Genomic DNA, 14,649 nt, shown 5'->3' on the forward strand with positions numbered 1-14,649 from the left:
AGAGATGAGGATGCTCAGGTGGATGAGTGGCTTTACCCTTAGAGATAGGATACGAAATGAGCATATACGTGAAAAGGTTGGAGTAGCTCCAGTAGAAGATAAAATTAGAGAGAGTCGCCTTAGATGGTTTGGTCACATAAAACGATGTCCTTCCTATTACCCGATTAGGAAAGTAGAGGTTTTAGATTTGACTTATGTTAAGAAAGTTAGATGTAGACCTAAAAAGACTTTGTTAGAAAATATTTTAAATGATCTTTCTCTATTAGATGTAAATGTGAATTTGACTTTTAATAAGACACGAAGGAGAAAAAGGATTCATGCAGCTGACCCCACGTAGTGGGATAAAGACTTTTTGTTATTGAGTGCTATGTGGGATGTTAAACATATTTTTCAGAGATGATTTCGAGCAACCTCTAGACATATAACCTTAAGCCTACTCATTAACCTTCCCAATTCACTTAAACTACTTTAATTAACTAATGGTCATATTTTTCGACATTCATTGTATATGTTCAAACCTCTTAACTATTTTTAATCACATAATTTTCATTAGTTCTTACACCAACTTTTTCTCCTATATAATCATTCATTCATGTATTCTTCCTTTTTCTCTCATACATTAATCTTGTGCTCTTATTTTTGCTATAATCATTTTAGATATTAATGACTTCTTTTACAACCCAATATTCTTATCTATATAATAATGCTGGCTTATGATACGCCTTGGAAGTAAAAACAACAAATAAAAGAGAAAACCAGCATAGGAACACAAAGATAGAGCTGATTTTTTATTAAAACTCCAATAAGAGAAAACAAGATATATGTGATCTACAATTCGAGAGGTAGATCAACTCTCCCACAACCCTAGACGCCGCTAGGAACTTACAATAAACGGTAGGAAAAAAAACTCAGCAATATCCCTCCCTAAACCATACACAAACTCGCCCTTAAATAGCCTTAAAACACAATAACATAATTAGAACCTTTTTGATCAGTATAAACATAATTTAGGAAACCTTCCTAAATAATATAGCATGATTTAGAAAACCTTCTAAACAATTAATCAAGATTTAGGAAACCTTCTTAAACAATTAATTATATTTTAGAAAACTTTCCTAAATAATTAAATATTTCCTAAATAGCATAAACACAATTAGGAAACTTTCCAAAACAACTCCCCCTTGATTAGGAACCTTCCTAAATAACTTTCCTAAACAACTCCCTCTTGATTAGGAACCTTTCTAAGCAGCTCCTCTTGATTCCTCATCCATACATAATGAATAATAGCTCCCTTGGCCCCCATAAGGTGGGCCTCCTCAGCGCATCAATACTCCCTCACAAAGAGCCACCTTATCCTTGAGGTGGAACGAAAGAAATTGCTAATGAAGCACTTGACTAACAGCACCATACTTGGTCCAAGGAGCCACCTTGAAAAATTTGCCAACAGTTCGCCCATCAGTAGCCAGAAAAAGCCTGACATCCCACTTGTCAATAGCTAGACGATGCATGCACATGCTAATAAGTTTATAAACTTTGAGATCCAACTCTTCCAAAATCAAGTACACGACACGCTCGTCTTGGCTAGAAGCCTCATCATAAGTTCTTGAAAATGGCACAAGAATATATAGCTGTTGCTTGCTCAGCACAATACATGTGAGAATGTTCTGATATGGTGGTTGCATTATGAACATTCAATTCTAATTCCTCACGTGCTATCATTATTGACCTACAGATTGATGTAAAGGGCATTGACTGCTTTACTTTATCAGTCTCAATATCAAGTGTCGGGCCTAGTAAAACCCCTCTTTTGTGCTTGGTTTATGTTCTTCAGAAAATTTCCATAAATCAATGAGATCGGATCTGTGCCGCTGCATACAAATGCTACCCTTCACAAGATAGAGCTGATACAGTTTACAGATGTATATTTCAACAACTCTCCTCTGAAGCGTAGGATCACCGCTGTGAAGTGTAGGATCACTGCGGTCAAATAGAGACATGAAAGCATCCTCAACAACCAATGGAGCACCTATAATATCCTCCATTCTTTTATTGATGACATTTTATCTCCTTGGAGTACGCACACGCTCCCCTTCTTCAGTAAACATCACAAGTTCTGAGACGCTTCTGGCATTGCTTGTGCAGAGTTCACTTAGTTTTGTTTGCTCAAGAAGTTGACTTGATTTTAGAGCTAGCTTAGAGGAAATGGTGTGATTAAGGGCAGAAAAACGAATCAGCTGATCCCTAAGTGCAGCAAGGTTAGGATAAATCAATGATTCCATAAGCCTTAATATTAGCTTATTCTTACTCCTTACACCCTGATGGGAAATACCTGATTGGAAAGAACTGTCCACAATTTTTAGTAGATATTGTAATCGAAGGCGCTCATTGACATCAGCCTGAATGGTATCACTGAACAATTCGTCAACAGAGAAATATTCTTCAAATAGAGACCGCACAATTACACAAGCATGACTTTCTCTTCCACCTTCATGTGACTTTACTAGACTCATTAAAGGTTCCACAAGCCTCTCCAGTGTGACCTTTTCTTTCTTAGAGCAGGATGAGAGGTGAAACTCAAGTTCTGCCCTCAGTGACTTGGCAGGGAACTCGATGTTCTTTTGATAGCTTGATATTGTCTCATACCCCTTGTATTTGGCATCTAACTCATTTTTTTGATCTTTTGGAAGGCGAGTGGACAATACTTGCCACTGTAGGAAGGGAGGCTCCGGACTTTCCAGGCAATTTAGTAGATCTTGCACAGCCTGACTGCTGTTATGATCATAGCAAGAAATAATCATTCTTGCAGCATTTAAACTTGCAGCACATCTTTGATAACCTTTGTCAGAAACTGTAGCTGGTGGACCTAGCTTTGGGAAGTTTCCATGAATTGGTTCAGCTCTCTTCACAGCTGATGGATCATCAAGATCCAACTTAGTTATAAGATCTCCTGCCTGTATGGCATGGCCTTCTGTCAACATAAAATGAATAACTCCAGAAGTGGGCAACGTTAACGTCATGCACATCTTCATAACCTTAACCTCAGCATAAGGTGTATCAACATCTAAATGCGTACCATCTGGTACCAAAAAGCGGAGCAGTTTGCACGGTGTCTCTGCCGGATGGATCATGCTTGTTCTTAGGATCGTCACTGCCCCCCAATAACTTCTTTCTCCTCCAGTGTAGCGGTTGTCTTGTTCCCTCCATGTTTTCCCCGTGCATCGAGGTTGTGAATCCCATCCTTCTTCCACCCTCCTTGCATAACCTGATCCCCATGACTCAGCTCGACCCCCTCTATCTCTGAGTGCCCAATCCCCATGCCTTAAATGCCTCCCATAGTGGTTGGCCTTACCACCTCCACCACAAAAGTCCCACCTTGCTATCCCTTCATCTGGAAACCCTATTCTGCCCCTTATCGGAGCCCTAGGAGGTGGCTCTTGATGAAAGGGGCTCTCTTTCCATTTGATCCTTTTCCTTTTAGATTCGGCCAAGAGAATCCTGATCAAATCTTGATTAGGGTTAGCAATTTGAACCGTTGATGGAGTTTTGGATCACATCTCCATGAGCTTTCTTATCATCTCCTCAAGATTTTCCTTTCTCTTTGGTTCAGCCCTAGGAATCATCGGTAAATCTTTTGACTGTATCTCAATCATCTTCTTCATCATATCCTCCAATTTCTCAAAGCGGTTTTGAAAGCAGTTCTCAATGGATGAGAGCCTTCCTTCCATATTTGAGAACCTTCCTTCCACGAGTGAAAACCTCTTCTCCATGTTGGATTTGATTTGCTCCATCTTACTCTCCAATGCCTCTACCTTCTTTGCTGCAATAGGTTCCAAAAAAGTGCTCTGATACCAAGTTGATACGCCTTGGAAGTAAAAACAACAAATAAAAGAGAAAAACAACGGGATTTTTTATTAAAACTTCAATAAGGGAAAACAAGATACAAATGATCTACAATTCAAGAGGTAAATCAACTCTTCTACAATCCCTATACGCCACTAGGAACTCGCAATAAACACTAATAAAATAAACTCGCAATATCCCTCTCGAAACCATTCTCAAACTCCCACTTAAATAGCCCTAGAACACAATAACACAATTAGAACCTTCTTAATCATCATAAACATAATTTAAGAAATCTTTTTAAATAAATAGAACATTCCTAATCAACATAAAGATAATTCAGAAAACATTCCTAAATAACTAAACATGATTTAGAAAACCTTCCTAAACAATTAAACATGATTTAGAAAATCTTCCTAAACAATTAAGCATATTTTAGGAAACCTTCCTAAATAATTAAACATTTCTTAAATATCATAAACACAATTAAGAAAATGTTCTAAACAACTACCCCATTGATTAGAAACCTTCCTAAAGAACTTTCCTAAATAACTTTCTCTTAATTAGGAACCTTCCTAAACAGCTCCTCTTGATTCCTCCTCCATACATAATGAATAATAGCTCTCCTGGGTTCCCTTAGCTTATCAACCTATTGCGGGATGGTAAAATTTATCTTGAAGCCCTCATGTTATTCTCTTATCACACATGACTCCTACTTCTCTAGTTTAACCATCCAATTTTGACTCTGTAACACTAATATTTCTAGTAATATGTGTTCTTCAATTAAATAAAGTTTATGTTTTGTTTGTATTTCACTCTTTAAAGCAAGAAGATTCCTTTGCACATTGACAATCTTGATTTCAACGAGTGTTGTTACATTAGTGGCCTACTAGTTGTAGGGCTGTTTCAATATCAAACCACAGGCCTACTAAGAAAGCAAATGTCTAAACAACTGTAGTTGTCATGGATAGGCATAGTTAAAACTGAATTTTAAATTTGCTGGATTTTATGTCAAATTTGAACTTGCATGGTTCTCCATTGTATTGATTTTATTTAAGATATCAATTACTTGTGATGACACAAGCTTCATATTTTTTTTTTATTAAATGCAATATTTTCTAATAATAAAATGTAGTGATTATGACAATAGCAATTAACTAGAATTGCTTGAGTACAAAGGAAAATACAAAAGAGAAAATATATAAAGGGTGAGACGGGAAAACAACAAAGGAGAATAAGAGCTCAATTGGATCAACTTGTTTGAGGCCCAGTGAAAAATGGAGATTGATGATGTATTTTTCGATAAATAGGATTTAAAATCTCCTATCCACCTAAATGTCATAACTCATACTACCCGCAGTAGAATTTTTTGGTTGTTGATCATCATGACCATCTCTGTCTTCACAAATAGGATGGGGAGGGGGAATAACAACAATAAGAGAGTCAAAATCTATTATTTTATCTTCAGAAGATGTAGAAGCTATAAGCTTAGTAGGGGTAGGCACAATAGACTCTAGATCTTGAAGAAAATCAATTTGTTCCAAATTCTAAGAGAAAAATTGATGTTATGATGGAGGAGCAGTAACAATTATGTTAGTAGGTAGACAATTAGAATGTCCCTCTTGCATTTGAATGCTTGACTGTCTCAAATTTGATGAGCTTTGAAACACTCCGAAGAAATTGTGTTAAAAAAATTTACACAAACTATCTTATGCCAATAGCTACATTATTATGAGATAATCAAAATCTTATTTTTCAATGATAATATAATGTCGATTTCAATGAAAACTCTGCCTATAGAAGGCTTAAAAAGATGAACAGTGGCGGCATCTGCTTGCAAATATTTATTAAAGAGGATGAAGTGAATTGGTTGAAGAAATGCATCAAAATGGGCAACTTAAGCATACATATAAAAAAAAACGATTGACATAGTATGTATGTCTAGGGAAGAGTCGTGTATAATTTGCATTCAATGATAGTCTTATAATGATGGTGCAAGTGTCATTTAATCCAACTGAATAGTTATCCATCAATTATAGTTTTGAAAAAAATTACGAATGAAAACCCTGTTCGGATGGTCTAATGAGAATTTTCTTACAAGAGACAGAGAGTAACCTAGGAAGCTTAGAGATTCCCTACTCAGAGAAGATAAGCATAGACTTCCCTTGAAAGGAAGATGATTGCTTATGTTGCGATGGACTGGAGTCTTGATTAAAATATAAAGAAAATTTGGCGGTAGGAGAGGGGTGCAATCCTGAACTCGATGATCCAACTAATACTTTAGCTAAATAATTATGATTGTAATTAGCAGGAGGCTTGATATCCAAAGAAATGATGGTAGGAGGAGCCTTCGAACCAATAGAAACATCCGTATAAGAGACCCTAACTTACATGGAGGAACCTCTGAGGAGGGAAGTGATTGGGAAGAAATAGAGACTTATGAGAGGAATAGTGATGCAATCAAAAATATAGGACCCTATATTTTTCTATCACAAAAAGAAAACAGATTTCCTATGTAAAAGAAGACACAAAATACCTCAAAAAGAAGAGATAACTTAAATAAGACTAAGCAGCGGAAATTAAAACTACAAACGTTGATTTTAATAACTTAAACTCTTACAAACGACTCCAAATAAAATAAAAAGACACCCTAAAGTTGCTTCACTTAGAGAAGAAGGATACAGGTGGAGTGGCACTTGCGGAGAGACGAAAGAGGTTAGAAGCCCGAGAAGAAAAAGTGGAAAGAGCCCGCAGGATTTCCGGAGGAGATGAGAAAGAAGGGTGGAAAGAGCCCGTAGGATTTCCAAAGCAAACACGCAGGTTATAGCTTTTCCAAAAATTACATTTTCATTCACTTTTTTTAAACATTACAAATCCCCCATATATATAGGTATGAAAGGGAATACAAAGAGACACTAACATTAATTATCACAAGAACCTAAACATCACAAACATTAATCTCAAATGCTTTGCACGGAAAAACAGCCCAAGCCAAGGAACCGAAGAGGCAACTGCGGGAGCCAAGGAGGCCGCACGGTTCCAAGGAGGCCTCACGATTCCAAGGAGTTACGGTCATGGAAAGGAGCCCAGGCACGGAAAACCAGCAGCCGGCCGGAATCCAAGGGGGAAAATGCACAAAATACTAGAGGCCATAGAGGAAGCCAAGGAGCCACCTCATGGGAAAAGTAAATCTTGGAATTCCAAAGGCCGGTTTGGAATTCCAAGAGACAAACATGATTGCAAACATAAAAAGCATAAAAAAGAACATTTAATATAAGATAACTATGAGCTAAAATCATAGCTAATAATGAGCTAACCCTTAGTTCAATAAGTGAACTAAAGATCAGCTCATAAATGAGCTAAAATTTCAGCTCAATTTTGATTGAGCTAGTAGACTCAAGGGAAGTAAAAAATCTAATTATTTTTGACATGAGTTGACCCCTCATTTGTCTACATCAAATAGTCAGCAAGGTCATCTCATCTAGGCAAAGATAAGAATGCAAAGGATTTAGAGCAGGGAAAAAGTTGTCTGAAGAAGAGAGCAATCATTTGTGAGGGAGAAAGCTTGCATGGCTAAACCTCTACGCTGCCCACTAAGAGTAATAGGCATTATGAATGCATTCAAGCATGCAACAATGCATGTGAGGACAAAGTGCGTGAGTTTGCGTGGAAGCGCGTATGAGTTCAAGTCGGTTTGAACTATTCAACCTCGATTTAATTTAAATTAAATAGAGACGAGTTAAATTGGATTAATCGAAGCCTCCAAACCTAAATCAGACTCGAGTTGAGTCGAATTGGTTTGATGTTGTTCAGTTAAACCTATTTGATTGAAATTGAATTGGTGTTGATTAATTTGAGCTCGTCTGGATTCAATTTAAAGGATCAACGAGGTTGATTGCAGGTTTTGGTCTAAAAACGAGGTCAACAACACAAAGCAGATGATATGGTTGGTGGCTGGGGCATCGTGGCAAGGGCGCGGGCGCCGTGCAAAGTGCGACGGAGCAAGGCAAGAATGTGACCTGTCAAAGAGGCGGATAACAGAATGGTATTCAATTGCAGGAAACAAGCCTCATATATGTATACTTGGACCACGCTTATTATGGAAAAGAATGTCCTTTTCTTTTTTCCAAGGTGATGGCATGAATGGTAAGATCTTGAGACGGGAAAAAGTTTCTTTATAATATGATATTATAGCTTTGGTCATTGTTTTAAGCATAATTAGTTTTTTGTTGGAATTTTTGAGTAAGAAGAACATTGAACTGCATCGTGTTATACCCAAGAATATGCTTTTCTAGATGTGGTTAGCGTGAAATATGGATATCCGCCGCTGAAATGAGTGAAATGAAGCTCAAAAAAATCTGTAACATACAATAAATGATCTTCAGAAGCTAATGGAATAGTCCATTAAGTAATGTAATCTCCTAAAGGTGATGTACCATAAAAATGGATAATCATGTTTAAATTTTTGAGGAATTGCCCTGAATGAAAATTAAAAAGCATTGTCTAATGCATCTTACATTTATGCATCCGATAATCATGAAAATAAAGTGAATTGTTAAGCTTGTAAGCTGATAGTCAGCACTACAGATTTCCAGTTCTTTTTTCCATTCAGTTACTAATAATACTTTTTTATTTTCTAGGGGAAGGCAAGTTCGATGGTGGCTGTTGCCTTATGTCCAAAACCGGGATGGAAGGTCTGTTAGTCATAGTTGTGATATTTCTTCTTCCTTTTTTGCCAAGTTCCCCATGTTGATAATTTGATGTTATGTAGCCTACAGTATAATCAACCGTCATGCTTAAACTTCCTTTTTGTTCCCATGTTCCCAAAGATGTGTTATGTAACCTACATGATACTTTGCTCGACATCTGGATGCAGCTAGAGTATATGCAATGTTATTCATCAATTAACTTTATTTACAAACCATGCTTAGGATGTCACTGAAATTTTACTCAAGTGTTATTAATAATCTAAAACGGATTCTGTTATTTGCTTATTTTAGTTGTTTGTTGCGGCATTTTAATATCTTTAACAACTTTTTTGCTGCTTGTCTAGGTTCTTGATGCTTGTGCTGCTCCAGGCAACAAAACTTCTCACCTTGCTGCACTCATGAAAGGAAAGGGAAAAATTATAGCTTGTGAAATTAACAAGAAAAGGCTCGTACACTTGGATGATACTATCAGACGGTCAGGGGCACATAGTATCCGTCATATTTTCCCATGATATGAACTGGCTATTCTATATTCCACTAGACTGGTACCCTGCCATTGAATATTTTTTACATACTTGAGTTTGACTGGCTATGATTGTTGTCGGGATAGCATTGCACCACAAAACAACTATACTTTTATGTTGGCATTTGCTAACGAAATTCAATGACATGATTTCATTGCGCTAATTCAATGGAACAACTTGAAAAGTTTATAGCTTTGGGAGACTTGCGAGTGATGATCTATTTATAGCATTTCATCCTTTTAGATCCCTATCCCGGCAAACTCATTAACTTCTCACTAATTTGATTATGTGCGATTCACTACAGTATGTAAAGGAAGGATACTCATAGTGCTCTAACCTATGAAAGAATTTAGCTATCCCTAGTGATAATATTTACACTGGATTTATCATGATAAGACAATATATGCATTAGTACTGTTGCTTGAATCAATCTTCTACTTTCTACTGTGACTTGATTTTGCTGAACTTGGTAGGAGTAAACTATGCAACTGGTCTGAGATATCAGGCGACGAGTGCCTCCCCAAGTATTTTTGTCGTGTTCTTTGACTAGTTGGATAGTTGTGTGTTCTACATAGGCAGGAAAGATGCTTACCTGTATAAAACAAATGCTTGCATCGCGTGTTGTGAAGAAAGCATTAGTAAATGAGCCCTAAGTAGGTCTATGAAGAGCTTGCATCCATCAAATCCGTCAGACTCCAGCAATGTGAACTCTTCATTTATTGTCTTAGTTTGTTTTCTGTTTGCCAATAAAGGGAATGTTTTAAGTATAAGAATTGTCAGAATGAATCTAAGGGAAAAGGCTTTGATGTTGTCGATTCTTATGATATTTTTCATGATAATGGTATGCGCCTAAGATTTACACATCAAGATTAATTAAATTTTATAATAGCGAGTCAATGCAGTTACGGTAATTTACATCTTTCAGACTGACTGACTATTTCTTTGAATTCCTTGTATGCAAATGCCTGTTTAAGTATATTGTAAGACTTAACTTGGTTTGCAGATGTAGAAATTATACATTGTGATTTTTTGGATATTAATGCCAGTGACCGCTCATTTTCAAAGGTATTGGGTCGTTCCTCAGCTTGGCTTAATTGCAATCTTTTATGTTATTTCAACAAATATTTATGTCATTGCTACAAAATGGTTGAAAATTCTAGGGACTTTCATTTGCGTTTCATTGTTTGATACTTTCATTTTCAATGAACTTTTCTTTGCATTTTTTATGCATCATGACGTAAAATAATTGTAAGTTCTTTAACTATCTTTGTCCTATGCTTATTACAACTATGCTGAAGTAATTGATGGAAATCTTTATGAAGTTTTCTCTACAGTTGTGCATTGTATGAGGGCAAAATGGGTAACATAAAATAACATTTATCTTATGTCATATATGTCAATATTAAATTGATGTTTTATTCTTGCAATCATCATCTTCATCTTTGGCATCATTAGCTTTAGCCAAACTTTTTGGGTCAGCTTATGAGTCCTTCACTCATTCTTGTTAAGTGTTACATGAGTAACTCTGTATTATATTTTATTCTGTACAATTTCTAGTAATTTTAGTTTTTTCTCTCCCTTTTATAACTTTTCACAAAATGTTTTCTCTTATCTTATTTTGTGTTTTTCTTCCATCTTGCATACATGCCTATCAATCTAAAACTAGTTTCTACTACTTTATATCCAATAACTATTATGCCCACTCTATCTCTAAAATAACATTTTCTCACTCTATGCCTCTCTTTTATCACATTCTTTTGTAACAACACTCAGCTTGGCTACTAGTATTTTTTTTTCTAGTCAGTTTAATTTTTTTTTTTCCATTGTGTATCCCTAAGATACTTTTTCAATTTTAACCAATCAACATTAATTATAGAAGTTGTGCCCATCCTCATCCCCATTCTTTTGAATAACAAATCCAAGCTACTTAAACTTGCTATCTATTTATATTTATTGCTAATTATTGATTTCTTGGATGTCCATGAAATTGTACAATGTACTTATTCATTTTTGTACTAATATGAAACTTGTTATATTCTCCGTTTTTCTTACTTTTTACCTACTTCGGAACAGGTATTACTTGTCAAAGCCTTATAATTTGTAGATAGCATGTACTAAGATATCTCATTTTGATTTTTTTTTTTGAGAATCTCTATAACTAATGTAAAAAGATGCAAACTTAATGTTAATCCTTGATTTAACTTCTGATTGAAAAATCTTTTGGTTATTCTATTAGTTAATGGGCAATCAGTGCTCTCTCATCATTATAATTTTATCATCATTCATCATACCAACTATTTTAAGCCAACTAACTGCTCCATCATACACAGTTTTAAGACCTTCAGTGTATCTTTGATACATATTTTCTCCTTAATGCTTTGGTCTTCATCACATTCTATCTGCCCTTAAACGAGTAAGAATTCTTTTGTTATATATTTATTAGATTTTGCATGACAATTTAGGCCTCGAGCAATAGTTATTCTATCTTTTTTAGCTATATGTTGCGTTCCATTTCTTCCTCATTATTTTTTTCAGACCTAATTGGGCTTGACAAACATACCTTCTTTAGTAATTAACTTCATAGTGTCACCTACCCTAACCAACTCTTGCTAACATGTGATCCAAAACTAAGGGAGGTAATGAGAGTCTTTCATAAAGTTATATATTGGACTTCGCAATTAATCTCGAATGCATAATTAGTGGGGTTTATTTATATAAACTGACCTTACAAATCTATCACTAAAATTGCTTTTAGTACTCATTTTTGTTATAATAATTCTAAGCGCGTTATTATCTTAACATTTTTCTATTGGTTTAACATTCCACTTATTTCATTTGATATTTCACTAGCTAGAAATATGCCACCAACATAAAGCACATATCAAGTTACTTAGAACATTTTTTTATAGGCATTTATGTTGAAATAGGAGAATGGTGAAAGCTTGCTTGCTTTATTATATAGTCAAGGGATACTTATCTATATAGTTGTCTAGAATATTTTATAATTCTGTACACCTTTAGAAAGAGCAATAATTATAATTAAAAAAAAAACATTTCTTAAGTGATCCATCAATCCAGGGGACATCAACTTCCTTTCTTGCTGGTTTCCTCAATCTCCTCATTAATTAACGGGATTCATGTTTCTTGATTTGGTTAGGAAGTAATAGAATACCTGTTCTTTCATATAATGACTTACCGATTCCTCCATCAATTCCTGTTGTCTACCCTTATTGTTGTTGTTATTTTTCTTACAGCTATGGTTGTCTGCATCCTATAGCTGGCCACTTGTCATTTATCTAGCCTTCATTTAGCATCCTTCAACACTCCTCAAACAGATTGGTAGAAGTCTATCATTCCTAGTTTGTTAGTATCTTGAAATGCAACATTATATAATTCTTTGGTGAATAAGTTAACGAGATGACTCCTTGCTGGAACATGAGTGAAAATCAACCCATTATATGATTTGTCCTTACCATGAAGCGTTTATCTATCTCCAAGTGTTTTGTTTGGTCATGTTTTATTAGATTGTGGGCAATGCTAATTGTGGACTTATTATCATACTTTATCCTTATATGTCATTTCAATTTAATCTTTATATATTTTAATAAAATTTTAATCATAAAAGTTCATAAATTTGTTGAGCAATTGCTCTGAACTTTGACTCTACTGTTGAACTTGAGACCATTGGTTGTTTTTTTTACTTTTCCATACTACAAGATTTTCTCAAGTATGATATCACGAATTTGATCTTCTATCTACCATTGATCTCACATAATCAACATTAGTATAGCTTTCTAGTTTTAAATTTTCAAGACTTTTATCGAGAATTTCTTTTGCAAGATTAGATTTGAAATGCATGAGGACTTTATAAGCAACATTAATGTGTCATTTGGTTTATATATGAATTGACTTATGAGATATAACATCAATTTAATATGTGGACGATTATAGAATAGATAGATTAGTTTTTCTGCTAAACTTAGATTATCTTTTGTTGATAGATTAGTTTTTCTGCTAAACTTAGATTATCTTTTATTGACTTCGATTCCTTCACATCAATATATAGTTTTTGGCATGGCTTTACTGGAGCTTCACGTGGCTTGTAGGTTATCATGTTTGTTTTTCTAAATAAGTCTGACATATTTTTGATGTGAGATAATGATCAGGACATCAGTCAGAGATTTCGACATGTGTACCATCGATAGAATTGTAGATCGACGGCTACGATTTGGAGCCTTTACTTTTGATGTATTTTATGTTTTGTTTATTTTGCATTTCAGTTTTCCTATTTTACCCCTATGGGTAGCAAATGGTATCTAATTACTTTCCTAAAATATCCCAATGACAATTAGGAAAGTGTCCTTATTTGAATTCAATTAAACTTAGAATTTCAAATACTTTCCAATATTGTTAAATCCCAATTAGGAAGCCTCCCAAATCAAATCAATTCTGAAATATAATTTCAGATTTGATTCCAATTATTATTCAAGTCCTTGGGCCTACATACATTGAACCTAGACACTTAAATCCCCCTCCCCATATGGCCGCCCCCCCTAACCTCCTTTCTCCCTCCAATCTAGCTTTTAATTGCTTATTAACACCTCCCTAAATTTGTTCTAGCCGCCGCCCCTTCCAAGCCCCATATTTGGAATAGTTTTGGATTTCAAAATGGCTTCCCTTTCTCCCATAGAAAACCCGAAATTAAAATTTCAGATTTCTCCTACAACCTTTATTCTTCCTTTCCCTATTCCAACTCCAAAAGGAACCCCATCTTAACCCTAGCCGAAATAGTACTCCTCTCCCCTTCTTCTCCGCTTCTCTCCTACTCTAATCCTTACACATATAAGGATTATTTTCAAGCCGACGTCGCCTCCATGAATGACCGATTAGGAATGCGATCACATATTCATGTATGATGATTAAGGACGAATGAATCTTCTTCGATCCCCTTTCTTTGATTTAAACTTGGATGTTGACGACACCATGGACAATTACGCGGATCACCTTCTTTTCACATTAGTGCCTTCTATCGAAGAACATCTTCCGACCAGGAATTGGCGAATCATCGGACGTCCATCAACTTCTCCTCCTCCGGCTACCTCTCCGGCGAACAATACCGTAGGCATCACTTGTCTCTTAGTGGCGTCTCTAGGGTTGCTGATATTCTATCTCCGCTAAACTCTACTTTTATGAGTGAGAGTGAGGAAACTCAAGGTGAAAACATCTATTTGTTAAATCGCGGATTTTGTTATTCATAGCCATTTGTTTTACTCAACCATTAAAAAAGCGAACAAGGCGTCCGCATTGAGTCGCGCCTCAAGTCGAGGCGGAAGTCATGCGTATCAGGGCTTACGCCTCGAACCATCCAGCGAAGCCTACGATTTTTTCGCACAAGGCGTACGCATTAGAGCGTAACGCCTCGAGGCAGTATGAGGCACCGCCTCGAAATTTTTTCTTCGGTATATATGTAAATACGACGCAGCCGATTCGTGTTTGTGTATTCGCGTATAGGATTAGGGCTTCCTGTGAGAATTGAAAGGCGAACTAGAGGCGAAGCCGTGAGGGAAAGAGACGAA

At 35.8% G+C, this 14,649-nt stretch overlaps 1 protein-coding gene and 1 pseudogene across 1 annotated transcript in view; one reads left to right on the plus strand and one right to left on the minus strand.

Annotated features, from left to right (window-relative positions):
- Positions 1–267: 267 nt before the first annotated feature.
- Positions 268–6,561, minus strand: LOC114579451 (annotated as a pseudogene).
- Positions 6,562–7,256: 695 nt separating this feature from the next.
- The window catches only part of LOC110107793 (probable 28S rRNA (cytosine-C(5))-methyltransferase), a 35,424-nt gene continuing 28,031 nt past the window's right edge, over positions 7,257–14,649 (plus strand). Inside the window, exons 1-4 of the mRNA XM_020838171.2 lie at positions 7,257–7,986; positions 8,481–8,534; positions 8,894–9,038; positions 10,077–10,138. Of these exons, the coding sequence (XP_020693830.1) occupies positions 7,984–7,986; positions 8,481–8,534; positions 8,894–9,038; positions 10,077–10,138 (264 nt within the window). The 5' untranslated portion in view covers positions 7,257–7,983. The remainder of the gene's footprint in view (positions 7,987–8,480; positions 8,535–8,893; positions 9,039–10,076; positions 10,139–14,649) is intronic.

This window comes from Dendrobium catenatum, unplaced genomic scaffold (genome assembly GCF_001605985.2).
Source record: "Dendrobium catenatum unplaced genomic scaffold, ASM160598v2 fragScaff_scaffold_390, whole genome shotgun sequence".
NCBI lineage: Eukaryota > Viridiplantae > Streptophyta > Magnoliopsida > Asparagales > Orchidaceae > Dendrobium > Dendrobium catenatum.